This window comes from Schistocerca cancellata, chromosome 4 (assembly GCF_023864275.1).
Source record: "Schistocerca cancellata isolate TAMUIC-IGC-003103 chromosome 4, iqSchCanc2.1, whole genome shotgun sequence".
Taxonomy (NCBI): Eukaryota; Metazoa; Arthropoda; class Insecta; order Orthoptera; family Acrididae; genus Schistocerca; species Schistocerca cancellata.
In genome coordinates, this window is record NC_064629.1 from 503,773,178 (window position 1) to 503,790,438 (window position 17,261).

The following is a 17,261-nucleotide window of genomic DNA, read 5'->3' on the forward strand; positions in this document are numbered from 1 at the left end:
TTATTTCAGATTGTGCAAAGCTGAATCTCCTAAATTCTCTTCAGCTACATTATTAAGTCTGTCACGGTGGTCCCCATTATAACCTATGTCATAGTTCTTTACCGATGTGTGGAATAATCACATACATGTACGATTAGACTCTGAACCCTCCAGTAAAAGTTTGAGTTATGATAAAAACATTATTTATTTAAGAAAGTATCACTTTTCAACATATGTAGAGATATCTGTAACTACAAAAATTAAAAAACTTTTTCTTAAAACTGTGTTCTTCTAATGCAACAGCTCCTTCATTACCATCTGCAGCAACTGGATCAGCAGCAAATATATTCATCGCACTGCTGCTACATAAATAATTATAGTAACAGTGTAACCGTTTCTCCTAAACTTGTATGACAAATACAGTTCAGTAGTTTTTGCTGTGTGACTAGATGTGATACTGAAATAACTATACAGTATAGTATATAGTTAACACAGAGTCACATACAATATTTATTCCTGCTGTTGCATTCAGTTCAGTTACTAAACAGTTGGTTTGAAATGAATGACAGTTATTATGGTTTCAAGTAATTTTATTTCAACTTCTGGATAATCAGTAGTTTTGTTAGAAAATTTTAATAGTCTATTTTGGACAAAGGATAAATGAAATTAGTCAAACAGGAAATATTCTGACAGAGAAAGAAATGTGTGTTCTTATATTTATTCTGTGAGATGGTCAGCAGATTATGTTGTGTATTTAGAGTGCAAATATTAAGTAATTCTACAGAGTTTATAACCTGCCTATCAAGTAAAACCGATTCTTTGAAACTTTACCTTTTTATCATCATTTAATGATGAAATAATGCCACATCAGCTCAAAGATAAACAAGGTAAGAGAAGACACCATATTTTGTCACAATTGTTCATATATCTGCTGTCCAATCACACCTGTTTTGTAATCCACAGAAAATGAAAAACATAATACAAAAAGATTATTTTAATACTTATTACCTTAGTAATTAATAAAATTATTAAAAAAGAAATAAATAACATATTACTCTATGAAATAGCATTATCGAAAAGCTAACTAAAGACAATTTTTAATGAGACTGTTAATGATGATATGGAATATTTCCATGGCATAAATATATTTACATCAATTTGTGAACACTGCATCTGTCAATATTACGAAATTAGCCACACATGTCCATCTAGGGTTGTAAAATAATTCTTGCTAACTCAGTGACTAAGACTTTGCTTCATGATAAAAGAAATCGAAATATTTTACTTTAGCTGGCAGTTCTTTAGTTTTTAAGTTATTACATAAATTTGTTTTGTAGCATGGAACATCATTTCTTGAATAACAGCATCACATTTTATGACAATAAAATCTGCAGTTGACAAGTAAATGGAATAAATCAATATACAATACCTTGAGAATAGTTGATTTCATGTTATTAGTAACAGAAAGGAGCACTGATTAACGAATATAACTACAGAGAAACTAACATAGTTGTAGGCTATAGCATGACCTCTGAAAGTAAATATTAACGATTCTAAAAGTATATAATCAACATATAAAATAATATGGCACAGAAAAAATATCAAATACTGCGAGGAGTGATGGCATGGATATGTTCTATGTATTAAATGTTGTAAGTCTGAAGCTGAATACCATTGACATTCCATCACATTATAAAAGTTTGGTAAAAACGTGATTCATGTTCTGACATGGCCAGAAAAAAAAATTACTGAGTTCATATTGATCCACCTCCATATTTAGGCTTCTTACTGTGACTGGCTGGACAAGGAGGAGGACATTATGGAAGCCCTTCTAATTATTATCAACAAAAGTTTCACATTTTGATAACACTTGTTAACTATTCTTAGTTATTTAATATGTTCTTTTATTTGAGTCTTGAACAATCCCTAGAAATCTTCTCATCAAAATACATGTATCCTCCCATACTTAAATCGTTTGTCAATGAGAATCACTCTGTATTATTATCAACTATAACTGCCATAAGGTTTCTCACATTGATACCAATACTCTCTGGAAAGAAGTAAAATTCTTCTGATCACTTTGCTTCATGAAATGTATAAGAATTCAGCGCCAACATCAACTTCTGTTGTGCAGCATTCAAAGTTTATAAGGTATGGCCACCTGAGTCATTATTTTCAATAGCTGAATAGGAAGCAGAGAATCCTTTACTTACTATGCTATCATCTGATCGAAATCTGACTAATAAACTTTCCGTCATGGAAACTATATCAGTTGGGTTCTGAAAAACAAATCAAACAAAATGAGTTGAAAATGTTTGTATTACGGATGGAACATTTAGAAAATGTTCATTTCATATAAATATAATATGATTTTAACTTTTTAAATGCAGGAAACATCAAGAAAATAGTTAATGTTGTGAATAACGTAATTGAAACAAAGTTGTTGATAAATAAGTAAGCGATTATGTGACATTATTTCGCCAATATCTAAAAATTAAAATAGCTGATCAATATTTTTATTGATAACTGATGAAGCACAGACTTTGACTGAAAGAGAGTAGGGAGGGAGGTCCTGAAGCTGGTGTTGTCTCCACTGTAAATATTTTCCTCGCAAATATGTTACATTAAAGAAACATGAAGAGTTATATATTTGTGCTATCGCAGCTGTACACTCAATTCGAGCTCTGTGCTCGCCTAGTGATAAAGAATAAGAAAAATGGAGTACATGAATTCTGAATGAGAACTCCACAAGGAAGCATTTTCCCTTAATGTGCACGTTAGCCTTAACAAGTGTAATGGTATACGAGATATTTTGAATTAATTCAGTTTATGAGATGACATTTGTAGTCTCTGTCACAGAGTTATTATTTCTCAGACCTTAATGAGTTGGTCTTCAGCGTTTTTACTTACAATAATGAAGTAATATGCGATTTAACTCCTCACAAAGGTTTAAACATCACATGCTCATTCTAAAGCAGACCTATGTCATGGAAACTATTGTATATTTAAAATGATTATAAAATACAGAAACTATATACATAAGGAAAATGGAGAAGTGTGCTAACGGTTGTCTTACAATGGCTGATCACTTAAAATTAGTCGAGTCAGTACATTAAGATGCATAGAAACACCCTTCCTCTTGGATGGGAAAGAGTTGAGACACAACAAAAAATTCTGACGTTTGTATCACTCTAGCCTCGTTATTGTCTAAAAGTATGATAAATCTTAACTCAGACAAAGAGATATGCCATTGTCAATTTATGAAGTCATGAAGTGCTGCAATGCCACTTTGCTGTCATCTGGAAGTTGTAATGGGCATTTTGAGGCTGTTTCCATACTGGGAGTCACCGTGACGTCACAGACACACTGATAAGGTTCCCACACCAGATCCAAGATGGTGGTGGCGGGAAATTCAAAAAGTGCCACACCCACTGCCAGGTGGGAAATTACAATTTTGTCAGGTTTTCGCGAGTGCCACGCCCACCTGAACTTGGAAGGAAATAGTTAAAGACTCCAGGGCGATCCTCAACCGACCGCCACGTCCTCTTACCAACCCATATTGGCAGGCAAACGTGAACAAACGTGTACTAACTGTACTAATGTGCACTAACGTGTACTAACGCACACTAACATGTACTAAAGAGTACTAATGTGCACTAACATATACGAACGTGCACAGCGCATGACGTAATCCAAGATGGCGCCCGTGACATCAGTTGATGATGCAAGTGGCACACTCCCCTGGTGGGAAGTAAGGTCACTTGGGATTTCTCTACCAACTTCAGAAACTCGTGGGAAGATAGGTCACTTGGACTACCATCACTAACCTAAGTCACCCGACCGCCACCTCTTCCTAGGGATTGGTGAGAAAAGGACTCAGCCTGCACTGGGCTGGTGGAGTCAGGAAAGAATATACTTTATTTATTTTCGAACAATTAATTTAGGATTGGAGTAGGTTTATTACACTGATACAAAACACACGCTCCAAACTGCTTGGGGTCACATCACACAGTCTGCAGACCTGCAAACTACTCATAAATTATGCAACAGACATGCTTGCTAATTGTAGACTATCGAAGTAATGCATTCCACAGCCTACACACATGCAAACTACTACACCGAAATAATATCAGTGCAGACCTGCAAACTGCTCCTTAATAATGCAGCACAGTCATGTGTAGGCACGCTCAGTATTCGTAAACTGTCCAAATAGCGCCTAGCACAGCCTACAGACCCACTCGCAAAGTAATGCCCATTCGGGTCCCGCATGCATGAGGTGATGGCATCGCTTTCATACTCAACACCTGAGAAATTACACTCAAAATACGTGTTCACCTAGGCGCCGTTGATGACACTTTCGGACGGGAGCAAAGACCTATATACAAAGTGCAGACGCTCCAAGGTGGGCCATGTGCACATGTTCAAAGCTGCTGGTGTGAACGCTCACTGTACCTGCGGTCCGGCGAAGAGCTTATTGCCGAGCGACGCAGTAGAAATCCGTTCCAGCATAGCACAGGCTGCTTTCTCTCTAGCAATTGTAACGGAACATGCATGATGTGTGGCTGACGCATTACTGCGCATAGCTACATACCATTGCAAGTGCATCTATCAACATTCTGAATGTTACACTGAAGCCACATGGCTATCTAAAATAATAACCAAGTTGAACTCTAGTAAATTGTATCAGTCAATCATGAGGTAACCAACAACGTGCCAATGCACAGATGGGATGGAAAAGACACCACTGATGTGCTCTAATAATAAGCATCACAGTTGATAGCGTGAACAATTTTAACAATTTTACAGTTTCAGCACCAGTCAATGATGTAACAGCATGTTTCCCCAATTTCAGTATCATAGCTAAACCACCCTTTCTCCACTTTGCAAGTATCATTGTGTGTCCGCCGCTCGTGGTCTCGCGGTAGCGTTCTCGCTTCCCGAGCACGGGGTCCCGGGTTCGATTCCCGGCGGGGTCAGGGATTTTCACCTGCCTCGAGATGACTGGGTGTTTGTGTTGTCCTCATCATTTCATCATCATCCAGGAAAGTGGCGAAATTGGACTGAGCAAAGGTTGGGACATTGTACGGGCGCTGATAACCATGCAGTTGAGCGCCCCACAAACCAAACATCATCATCATCATCCTCATCAAGTATCATTGTGAACATGGATAGATGACTGTGTAGTATGCCCATTCGGTGTTAATTCTGGAACACATAAATCATCAAAGTATGCCAGACAGCGCTCCAAATATTTCTATCACCTCGAGCATAGTGTTTAATTTACAATCTATCTCTCAATGTCTGGGAATCACAGTGCATTCTCGGCATCTTAGGGTAAAATTAGAGAGTGAAAAACTTTCCTCACACTGTCATTGGCCAACCAGTCCAGCAGTACCTTTATCGAATTAATCAGGAACCAACCAGAAGAAGACTGCGACACTCCATGTCTCGTGAATGAATGGAGCTGTTTGAGTCCTCACCTATCTCGAGATGCACCCCTGTTGAGGAGCTTAGCACTGCTTATTGATGTATAAGCACTGCTTATTGATGTATAGTAACAGATTTTAAAGTGCTGTGATGTAACAGCACACAGTTACGAAGAACAAGAAACGAATGATTTTTATGTGCGATGGAGCTGCAGACGATTGGAGTTCGACGCATTTTTACATAAATCAACCGAGCTATCAACTCTAAAGTATTGTTCTATAGTCTAAGGACAGTACAGATATTTCTGTTTCCAGAGCCCCAGCCTTCAGCAGGGTGTATGTCCAATACTTCATTCATTGTCAATGCTGTTGAATTGAGACGGTGATCGTAACATTTAGTTGTAAGTAGAGGAATAAAATATATGTGACCGATTTCTTAGAATGATTCGTTCTACCTGTGTGTGCTCTGCCTGCATCAACGGTGACCTGTGCTGGAATGATTAATGGCAGGAGCCATCCAAATGCAGAGGCCTGTTGGAGTATATGAATGTATGTGAGTTAACTTTGCCGTCCCCTAGACGACCGAATACCAAACTAATACTTCGTATGTGTTGGGCAGCTCTCGTAATCAAGTGGAAATTTGAGAAGATTGTGTATGGAGGTGCGTTTGCACTGGAAAGTTATTCTGCCCCATGTAAATTGTCTGGTAGACTGCTTCTGCACATTTTGTGCCTTTATTTAGTTGAGAGAAGATCGATTGTTGGGTGTGCATCTAGCATGTGGAAGACATGTTTGCCGGTTCTCTAGACATGAAAAGCACCTTAGTTGACCTTGTAAATTGTAGGGATGATTTCGAATGTGTTACATCACCGAGATCAGTATTCGTGTGTGGAATTAGCATTTTTCGTCTGTTTGTTTCTAGTTACTCAGTGGTGTAGAAAATCCTCCACCTAGCTAAAGTTCCGGGTTAGTATAGAAATAATTCCCAGTCCGCATTTATGGAATTATGTTGTGTGAGCGATCGGTAGGATACAGCTGTGTGCAAACCATGCAAAAATATATTTGTTCTTGTAATCGCAGAGCCTGTAGATGGGTGTAGAAAAAAAGCAAGCAGTGAAGCAGGTTCGGACCAGAAACAGTAACTCGTTTGTTTCTAGGGGGAAGCAGGCCAGTCTTTGCACAACAGTTCTGAGAGTGATGATTTTGTATGGTGGAGGATATGAATTGTATGTTTACTACATAGACATGATATGCAGTGATATATCGCTTCTTTGGAGATCCATTTCACTCTCTAATATTCAAGCTCCTGCTCTCACTGGGAGAGCAGTGTAATTGAGTAAGAGTCTTTCCGTATTTGACGATATATATGGCACTTAGCAAGGCTCAGTTGTTGGTGCAATATGGCGATCAGTGTAAAACAGCATTTTTGCTGCTGAAAGTCACATCTGTAAAATGAATGAAACGTGGACGGTGCTTCCTTAGGACAAGGAGAATTGTGAGATATAGCCGGATTGAGTGTAGGCTTACCATAATTTTTTTGGGTGCTGTAAGATATAAAAGATAATTGCTCTCTTTGTTTAAAATATGTATATATTGCACTGTAAAGTTACTGTCCCTTATGTTGTGTAAAACGTGTATATATTGCATTGTAAAGTTACTGTGGTTTATGTTGTGGCATGACAGGGGAAGGTGACTGCTTGTGCTATCGTGAGGGACGCGTAGAGTCTGCACATCAATATCCGTGAGGATATGAGAGAGATTTTTACGTGGAAAAGTATGTGCGCTATAGACACTGAGATTCGTTCCACAAGCACAGCCATCACGGGGAGACATTACCTGTACATCGATTGGTGTCAGACTGTAGCAGGAATTGTAATATTTAATTGTAGTTACACTGGTAAATATGTTCCTGGCTTCCGATATTCTAGTGAGTCTAGTATGTGTTTGTGATCTGTAGACAACTTTTTTGGGTTTAACTGTAAATGCAATTTAGCTATCTGTGCAAAATAATTTTACTGCTGAAAGTCTCATCTGCAGAAAGAAAGAAAAGGTTGATAGTGCTTCAATACCAACGGCATCAGTAATTCGGTGGGTAAATTCGACAAGAGCCAATCATAATGCTCGATTCATTCATCTACATCTACATCTACATTTATACTCCGCAAGCCACCCAACGGTGTGTGGCGGAGGGCACTTTACGTGCCACTGTCATTACCTCCCTTTCCTGTTCCAGTCGCGTATGGTTCGCGGGAAGAACGACTGTCTGAAAGCCTCTGTGCGCGCTCTAATCTCTCTAATTTTACATTCGTGATCTCCTCGGGAGGTATAAGTAGGGGGAAGCAATATATTCGATACCTCATCCAGAAACGCACCCTCTCGAAACCTGGCGAGCAAGCTACACCGCGAAGCAGAGCGCCTCTCTTGCAGAGTCCGCCACTTGAGTTTGTTAAACATCTGCGTAACGCTATCACGGTTACCAAATAACCCTGTGACGAAACGCGCCGCTCTTCTTTGAATCTTCTCTATCTTCTCTATCTCCTCCGTCACAAGACATTCTTTGTGCTGAGATATAGGAGTCTCTACATAGCTGTGAGACCATTTGTGTATGTTGAGAGCAGGAAGGGTATCACGTAAGGACTGCTGGGAAGCGTGCATTCGATGTTATTCTGCGCAATTTTCGTAAACCGACCCCGTTATGGAAAGAATTTCCATGCATACCAGCTGAGAAATCATGAAAACTCCTACAAAAACGCACATTAAGTATTTCTAGAACACTATACAGTTTAGTAGAGTTCGAATTGGTTATTATTTTAGATAGCCATGTGGCTTCAGTATAACACTGAGAACGTTGCTAGATACACTTGTGATGGTAAGTAGCTACGCGTGGCAATGCGTCAGCCACACGTGATGCATGGTCCATAAAAACCACTAGGGAGAAAGCAACTTGTGACATTATGGAACGGATTTCTGCAGCGTCGCTCGGCAATAATCTCTTTGCCCGACCACAGGTAGAGGGAGCATTCATGCCAGCAGCGGTGATCACGGGCATGCAGCCCGCCTTGGAGCATCTGCGGTTTGTACATAGGTCTTCGCTCCCATCTGGTAATGTCATCAACTGTGCCTAGGTGAACACACATTTTGAGAGTAATGTCACAGGTGTTGTGTATGAAAGGGATGCTCCACCTCATGCGTGTGGGACCCGAATGGGTTCCTGTGTGTGGTTCGACAGCTGACGGCCATGTCACTTCACAGGGCTGTCGGTACCTCCTGACTTCTGTGAGTGTGTGTGGTCCAATGGACAAAAGGCAGTGGGCAGTGTCTGCGAGTATCTGTTGCATTATTTTACAAGTGGGTCTGTAGGCTGTGCTAGGCGCTATTTGGTCAGTTTAACTGACTGTGCCGCATTATTTAGGAGTAGTTTGCAGGTCTGCACTGATATTATTTCGGTGTAGTTGTTTGCATATGTGTAGGCTGTGGAATGCATTACTTCGATAGTCTACAATTAGCAGGTGTGTCTGTTGCGTTATTTATGACTAGTTTGCAGGTCTGCAGACTGTGTGACATGACCCAAAACATGTCAGAGCGTGTTTCTTGTATCAGTGTAATAAACATAATCCAATCCTAAATAAATTGTTCGATAATAAATAAAGTGCACTCCTTCCTCTCACCACCAGCCCAGTGCAGGCTGAGTCCTTTTCTCACCAATCCCTAGGAAGAGGTGGCGGTCAGGTGACTTAGGTTAGTGGCAGTAGTACAAGTGTCCTATTTTCCCACGATTTTCTTAGGTTGGTACAGAAACCCCAAGTGACCTTTTTCCCTGCCAAAATTCAAACTTGCCACCAGGGGGGTGTGGCACTTGCATCATCAACTGACGTCACGGCCGCCATCTTGGATGATGTTATGAGCTGTGCATGTTAGTACACAGTAGTGAACGTTAGTACACATCAGTAAACGTTAGTGCACGTTAGCCTGCCAGCATGGGTTGTTAGGGGACGTGGCAGTCAGTTGAGGAACGTGGTGGAGACTTTGACTATTTCCTTCCAAGTTGGACATGGCACTCGCGAATATCTGACAAAATTTGAATTTCACACCTGGGAGGGGGGCATGTCACTCTTTAAATTTCCTGCTGCCGCCATCTTGGATTTTGGGTGTGGAACCCTGTCAGTGTGTCTGTGACATTACGGTAGTGCTCTCTGGTGGTGCCAATTTGTACTAGGCCTAATGGTGAATACACTGTTTGCCCTCATCTTGAATTACGGTAGTTGTGTCATCACCTGACGTCATGGCTGCCATCTTGGATGACAGTGCACTCTCGTGGTGGCGCTGTGTAATAAGTCAGTTGGAGTCCAGACCTCGTGGTAAACACACCGGATGACCGTACTGCATGAAATTGTTTAAATAAGAACTTATGTCCAGCACTGGTCGAGTCCTTTTCCCACAAATTCTTAGGATGAGGTGGTTGTCAGGTGACTGAGGTTAGTCAAAGAGTTCTTTGTTTCGCGCCATTTTCTTAGTTTAATAGAGATACGCGAATTGACCATTCTTTGCAGCCAAAATTCTAACTTGGTGCCATTCCATCGGAAGAAGTTGTGGTCAGATGACTTAGGTTAGTGGAGGTAACCCAACTGACCCACCATTTTCTTAGGTGTGATGCATTATCCTGCTGGAATTTTAACCTCCCGCCATTTTTCTGGTGGAGGGGAGGGGGGTTAGGTTAGTGGAGGTAGCAGAATTGAGCTTCTTCCTGCCAAAAGCTGCCATCTTGGATAACAGTACTTGTGTAATCAGCTGACGTCATAGCCACTATCTCGGATGATGTCTTGCACTGTTGCCAAGTCTACAAGTAGCCATCTTGGGTGACGTCATCGTCGCCATCTTGAATACATCTGGCAACAATGCAGAGTGGCAGAGAACCCCCCTTGCCCCAATACTGCGGAATATGATGTAGGTGCGGAGCTGCTAAAGATAACTACTGAAACAGGTGGCACTAATGTACATTTCGTGCAACTGTTTCAGCATTATATCGGCCTCATCTTAATATGGCTGTTAGGCGCATTAACATGGGGCTGGAGAGAGCGCTGATGGCAGAGGGCATGAGTCACATTTCAGTGCTGCCAGTTGGGTCTATCAGCAGATCAGGTTTCACTAGGCATAGCCTGCACCTGGGTAGGTATGGGAAGGGGAGGCTGCCAATGCTTATAGGTGACAGTATAGTGGGTAGTGGTGGGATCACTCATGGAGAAATTCCTGTAGTAGTTGGTGTTAGAGCTGCACCTTCCTTAGAATGAAGTCAACTGATAGGTATACCTGCTTAAAGAAAGTCCCTCTAATTACAGGCTCACCTTCAGAGGATGTCATGTTTCCAAGTAGAGAAGGAATTAGCATATTTCAACAAAATATAAGAGGTATTAGAGATAAAGTTAGTGAACTGCTCATAGATGTTGACTCTCAAATTATTGGTATGTTTGAACACCACTTAAATAATTTGACAATTCAGAGACTTCCTTTACCACGATACAGATTACCTGGCTGTTTTTCAAGGCGTTCCTTGTGGGGTAGAGGAGTGGCAATGTACGTAAAAACAGTATTCCATTTGAGTCCACAGATGTATCACAGCACTGCACTGAACAGACATTTGAATGTTGTGCAGTAGCAGTTGAATTTAGTGAAACTAAACTTAAAATTGTTGTTGTTTATACGTCCCCTAACTCTGACTTCAGTGCATTTCTGCTCAAGCTACAGAGGGTTCTTGATTCACTTTGTAGGAAGTACCAGAAATTAGTTATTTGTGGTGACATCATTATAAATTTTGTATATGATGGTGCAAGGAAAAGGATGTTGGTAGATCTCCTACATTCATATGACCTGATGCAGTCTGTAGATTTTCCAAATAGGGTGCAGGGGACCAGTAGCACATCCATAGAAAGTATTTTTATTCAGTCTTCATTACTAGATGGGTATTTCGTTAGTAAAAGCGTGAATGGCATTTCAGACCATGATGCACAAATTTTAACACTAAAAGGCTTTTGTACTCAAACAAATGTCACACGTACTTACAAACTATGTCGGAAAGTGAATCCAACAGCAATAGAGAGTTTTTTAAACCTTGTCAAGGAACAAGAGTGGCGGGATGTTTATATAGCCGGTAACATAGATGATAAATATAATGGTTTCCTTAACACATTTCTCATGCTCTTTGAGAGATGATTTCCTTTCAGAACGTTCTAAACAGGGTACTAGCAGTAATAGGCAGCCTGGGTGGCTGACTAGTAGGGTAAGGATTCATGTAGAACAAAGTGGGAATTGTATCAATATGTTAGAAGTAGCCACAATCAAGCTACAGCAGTCCATTACAAACAGTACTATAAGGTGCTTAAAAATGTTACTATTCACAGGTCAGTTGTGAAGGAAGTGTCTGGTCAGCAGCACAAGGTCGAAGATATAAAGTCAGTTCGTAGTAAAATATTTCTGTTACTGAAAAATCAGATATATGTACAGTATTTAACAATCATTTTCTGGATGTTCCTGTTGAATTAAATAAAAATCTAGTTTCTACAAGGATCATATAACTTTCTTGGCAAATGCCTTTCCGAGATTGATGTCTGAAATACTCCTCTGTGATACAGACAACGGGGAGATTGAGTATATAATTAAATCATTGAGGACTAAGGACTCTCATGGTTGTGATGGAGTGTCTAGTAGAATATTAAAGTACTGTTCTGCACATGTTAGCCCTGAATTTACCCACATTTGTAAATTTTCATTGGCGCAAAGTCTCCTTTCTGGCCAAATTCTGGAACTTTATATTTTTTTTCTTAACTTTTGTAACCGGCTACTTCCACCCAGCTCACGAACTCGCTAGTGTGCATTAGCGATCTCAGCCACAAAAACTGATATTAAATAAACATGTTGTAGAAATAAAATGCACCAGTTGTAAGTTAGATTGTAATGTTACACGAATGGTTCCGACTCAGTTACACTACTGGCCATTAAAATTGCTACACGAAGGAGAAATGAGGATGATAAACGGGTTTTCATGGGACAAATATATTATGCTAGAACTGACATGTGATTACATTTTCACGCAGTTTGGGTGCATAAATCCTGAGAAATCAGTACCTACAACAACCACCTCTGGCCATAATAACGGCCTTGATACGCCTGGACATTGAGTCAAACAGAGATTGGATGCCGTGTACTGGTACAGCTGCCCATGCAGCTTCAACACGATACCACAGTTCATTAAGAGTAGTGACTGGCGTATTGTGACGAGCCAGTTGCTCGGCCACCATTGACCAGACGTTTTCAGTTGGTAAGAGGTCTGGAGAATGTGGTGACCAGGGCAGCAGTCGAACATTTTCTGTATCCAGAAAGGCCCGTACAGGACCTGCAACATCCGGCCGTGCATTATCCTGCTGAAATGTACGGTTTCGCAGGCAACGAATGAAGGGTAGAGCCACGGGTCGTAACACATCTGAAATGTAATATCCACTGTTCAGAGTGCCGTCAGTGCGAACAAGAGGTGACCGAGAAGTGTAACCAATGGCACCCCATACCATCACGCCGGGTGATAACGCCAAAATGGCGATGATGAATACACGCTTCCAATGTGCGTTCACCGTGATGTCGAAAAAACGTATGCGACCATCATGATGCTGTAAACAGAACCTGGATTCATCCGAAAAAAATGACGTTTTGCCATTCGTCCACCCAGGTTCGTCACTGAGTACACCACCGCAGGCGCTCCTGTCTGTGATGCAGCGTCAAGGGTAACCGCAGCCATGGTCTACGAGCTGACAGTTCGTGCTGCTGCAAACGTCGTCGAACTGTTTGTGCAGATGGTTGTTGTCTTGCAAACGTCCCCATCTGTTGACTCAGGGATCGAGACGTGGCTGCACGATCCGTTACAGCCATGCGGATAAGATGCCTGTCATCTCGACTGTTTGTGATACGAGGCCGTTGGGATGCAGCACGGCGTTCCGTATTACCCTCCTGAACCCACTGATTCCACATTATGCTAACAGTCATTGGATCTCGACCAACGCGAGCAGAAATGTCACGATACGATAATCGCAATCGCCATAGGGTACAATCTGACCTTTATCAAAGTCGGAAACGTGAAGGTACGTATTTCTCCTCCTTACACGAGGCATCACAACAACGTTTCACCAGGCAACGCCGGTCAACTGCTGTTTGTGTATGAGAAATCGGTTGGAAACTTTCCTCATGTCAGCACGTTGTAGGTGTCGCCCCCGGCGCCAACCTTGTGTGAATGCTCTGAAAAGCTAATCATTTGCATATCACAGCATCTTCTTCCTGTCGGTTAAATTTCGCGTCTCTAGCACGTTATCTTCGTGGTGTAGCAATTTTAATGGCCAGTAGTGTAATTACTTCCGACAGTGATGAGTTTTATGCAAACGACAGCAATATCACAAAATAAAATTTATGAACTGAAACGTGCATTATTTTCACATGGGGCAAAACTAACATTTAGTCGATATTGCGTAAGATATCCGACATTTCAATGAGTGGTAATCCAACCACTCTCTCGTGATCAAAAATGGTTCAAATGGCTCTGAGCACTATGCGACTTAACTTCTGAGGTCATCAGTCGCCTAGAACTTAGAACTAATTAAACCTAACTAACCTAAGGACATCACACACATCCATGCCCGAGGCAGGATTCGAACCTGCGACCGTAGCGGTCACGCGGTTCCAGACTGAAGCGCCTTTAACCGCACGGCCACACCGGCCGGCTACTCTCGTGATCCAGACTCTTAAGTTTAATACCGCAGCTGTTAGAAACTAGCAGGCCGGTGTGACCGAGTGGTTCTAGGCGTTTCAGTCTGGAACAGCGCGACCGCTACGGTCGCAGGTTCGAATCCTGCCTCGGACACGGATGTGTGTGGTATGCTTAGGTTAGTTAGGTTTAAGTAGTTCTAAGTTCTAGGGGACTGATGACCACAGATATTAAGTCCCATAGTGCTCAGAGCCATTTGAACCATTTATGGCTCTGTTAATGGTACAGTAATTGCGTCACAAACTGATAGATTTTCTCACCAAAACTGGTTCAGCGCATCAATGTTAGAGTGATTCATTCCGTTCGAATACATGGAGAATAGTTGACAGTACAGAGTAGTTGGTTTAGCGACCAGTAGCCGGCCAGAGTGGCCGTGCGGTTCTAGGCGCTACAGTCTGGAACCGAGCGACCGCTACGATCGCAGGTTCAAATCCTGCCTCGGGCATGGATGTGTGTGATGTCCTTAGGTTAGTTAGGTTTAATTAGGTCCAAGTTCTAGGCGACTGATGACCTCAGAAGTTCAGTCGCATAGTGCTCAGAGCCATTTAGCGACCAGTAAATTGTTGCTCTACATCTACATGGTTACTCTGCAAATCACACTTAAGTGCCTGGCAGAGGGTTCATCGAACCATTTTCATACTACTTCACTACCATTCCACTCTCGAATGGCGCGTGGGAAAAAGGAACACCTATGTCTTTTCGTTCGAGCTCTGATTTCTCTTATTTTATTATGATGACCATTTCTCCCTACGTAGGTGGGTGTCAACAAAATATTTTCGCATTCGGAAGAGAAAGTTGACGATTGAAATTTCGTAAATAGATCTCGCCGCAAAGAAAACCGCCTTTGTTTCAAGGGCTGCCACCCCAAATCGCGTATCATATCAGCGACACTCTCATCCCTATTGTGCGATACTACGAAACGAGTTGCCCTTCTTTGCACTTTTTCGATGTCCTCCGTAAATCCTATCTAGTAAGGATCCCATACCGCGGAACAGTATTCCAACGGAGGACGGACAAGTGTAGTGTAGGCTGTCTCTTTAGTGGGTTTGTCGCATCTTCTAAGTATTCTGCCAACAAAGCGCAGTCTTTGTTTCGCCTTCCCCATAATATTATCTACACTACTGGAAATTGAAATAAGAACACCGTGAATTCATTGTCCCAGGTAGGGGAAACTTTATTGACACATTCCTGGGGTCAGATACATCACATGATCACACTGACAGAACCACAGGCACATAGACACAGGCAACAGAGCATGCACAATGTCGGCACTAGTACAGTGTATATCCACCTTTCGCAGCAATGCAGGCTGCTATTCTCCCATGGAGACGATCGTAGAGATACTGGATGTAGTCCTGTGGAACGGCTTGCCATGCCATTTCCACCTGGCGCCTCAGTTGGACCAGCGTTCGTGCTGGACGTGCAGACCGCGTGAGACGACGCTTCATCCAGTCCCAAACATGCTCAATGGGGGACAGATCCGGAGATCTTGCTGGCCAGGGTAGTTGACTTACACCTTCTAGAGCACGTTGGGTGGCACGGGATACATGCGGACGTGCATTGTCCTGTTGGAACAGCAAGTTCCCTTGCCGGTCTAGGAATGGTAGAACGATGGGTTCGATGACGGTTTGGATGTACCGTGCACTATTCAGTGTCCCCTCGACGATCACCAGTGGTGTACGGCCAGTGTAGGAGATCGCTCCCCACACCATGATGCCGGGTGTTGGCCCTGTGTGCCTCGGTCGTATGCAGTCCTGATTGTGGCGCTCACCTGCACGGCGCCAAACACGCATACGACCATCATTGGCACCAAGGCAGAAGCGACTCTCATCGCTGAAGACGACACGTCTCCATTCGTCCCTCCATTCACGCCTGTCGCGACACCACTGGAGGCGGGCTGCACGATGTTGGGGCGTGAGCGGAAGACGGCCTAACGGTGTGCGGGACCGTAGCTAGCTTCATGGAGACGGTTGCGAATGGTCCTCGCCGATACCCCAGGAGCAACAGTGTCACTAATTTGCTGGGAAGTGGCGGTGCGGTCCCCTACGGCACTGCGTAGGATCCTACGGTCTTGGCGTGCATCCGTACGTCGCTGCGGTCCGGTCCCAGGTCGACGGGCACGTGCACCATCCGTCGACCACTGGCGACAACATCGATGTACTGTGGAGACCTCACGCCCCACGTGTTGAGCAATTCGGCGGTACGTCCACCCGGCCTCCCGCATGCCCACTATACGCCCTCGCTCAAAGTCCGTCAACTGCACATACGGCTCACGTCCACGCTGTCGCGGCATGCTACCAGTGTTAAAGACTGCGATGGAGCTCCGTATGCCACGGCAAACTGGCTGACACTGACGGCGGCGGTGCAGAAATGCTGCGCAGCTAGCGCCATTCGACGGCCAACACCGCGGTTCCTGGTGTGTCCGCTGTGCCGTGCGTGTGATCATTGCTTGTACAGCCCTCTCGCAGTGTCCGGAGCAAGTATGGTGGGTCTGACACACCGGTGTCAATGTGTTCTTTTTTCCATTTCCAGGAGTGTATGTGGTCTTTCCGATTTAAGTGGCCCGTAATTGTAATTCCTAGCTATTTAGTCGAATTGACAGCCCTTAGATTTGTGCGATTTATCGTATACCCAAAACCCATCGGATTTCTTTTATTAACCATTAGGATGACCTCGCACTTTTCTCTGTTTAGTGCCAATTGCCACTTTTCGCACCATACAGAAATTCTCTCTACATCATTTTGTAATTGGAACTGATCGTCTGATGATTTTACTAGACGGTAAATTACAGCGTCATCTGCAAACAATCTAAGGGGGCTGCTCAGATTATCACCTAGATCATTTATGTAAATCAGGAACAGCAGAGGGACTATGAGACTACCTTGCGGAACGCCAGATATCACTTCTGTTCTACTCGATGACTTACCGTCTATCACTACGTACTGTGACCTGTCTGAGAGAAAATCACGAATCTAGTCACACAACTGAGATTATACTCCATATGCACGCAATTTGATTAATAGTCGCTTGTGAGGAACGGTATCAAAAGCCTTCTG

General features: G+C 42.8%; 1 protein-coding gene across 1 annotated transcript in view; it reads right to left on the reverse strand.

Annotated features, from left to right (window-relative positions):
- Positions 1-537: 537 nt before the first annotated feature.
- Positions 538-17,261, reverse strand: part of LOC126183449 (tolloid-like protein 1) — a 604,520-nt gene continuing 587,796 nt past the window's right edge. The window contains exon 17 of the mRNA XM_049925443.1: positions 538-2,258. Within this exon, the coding sequence (XP_049781400.1) occupies positions 2,124-2,258 (135 nt within the window). The 3' untranslated portion in view covers positions 538-2,123. The remainder of the gene's footprint in view (positions 2,259-17,261) is intronic.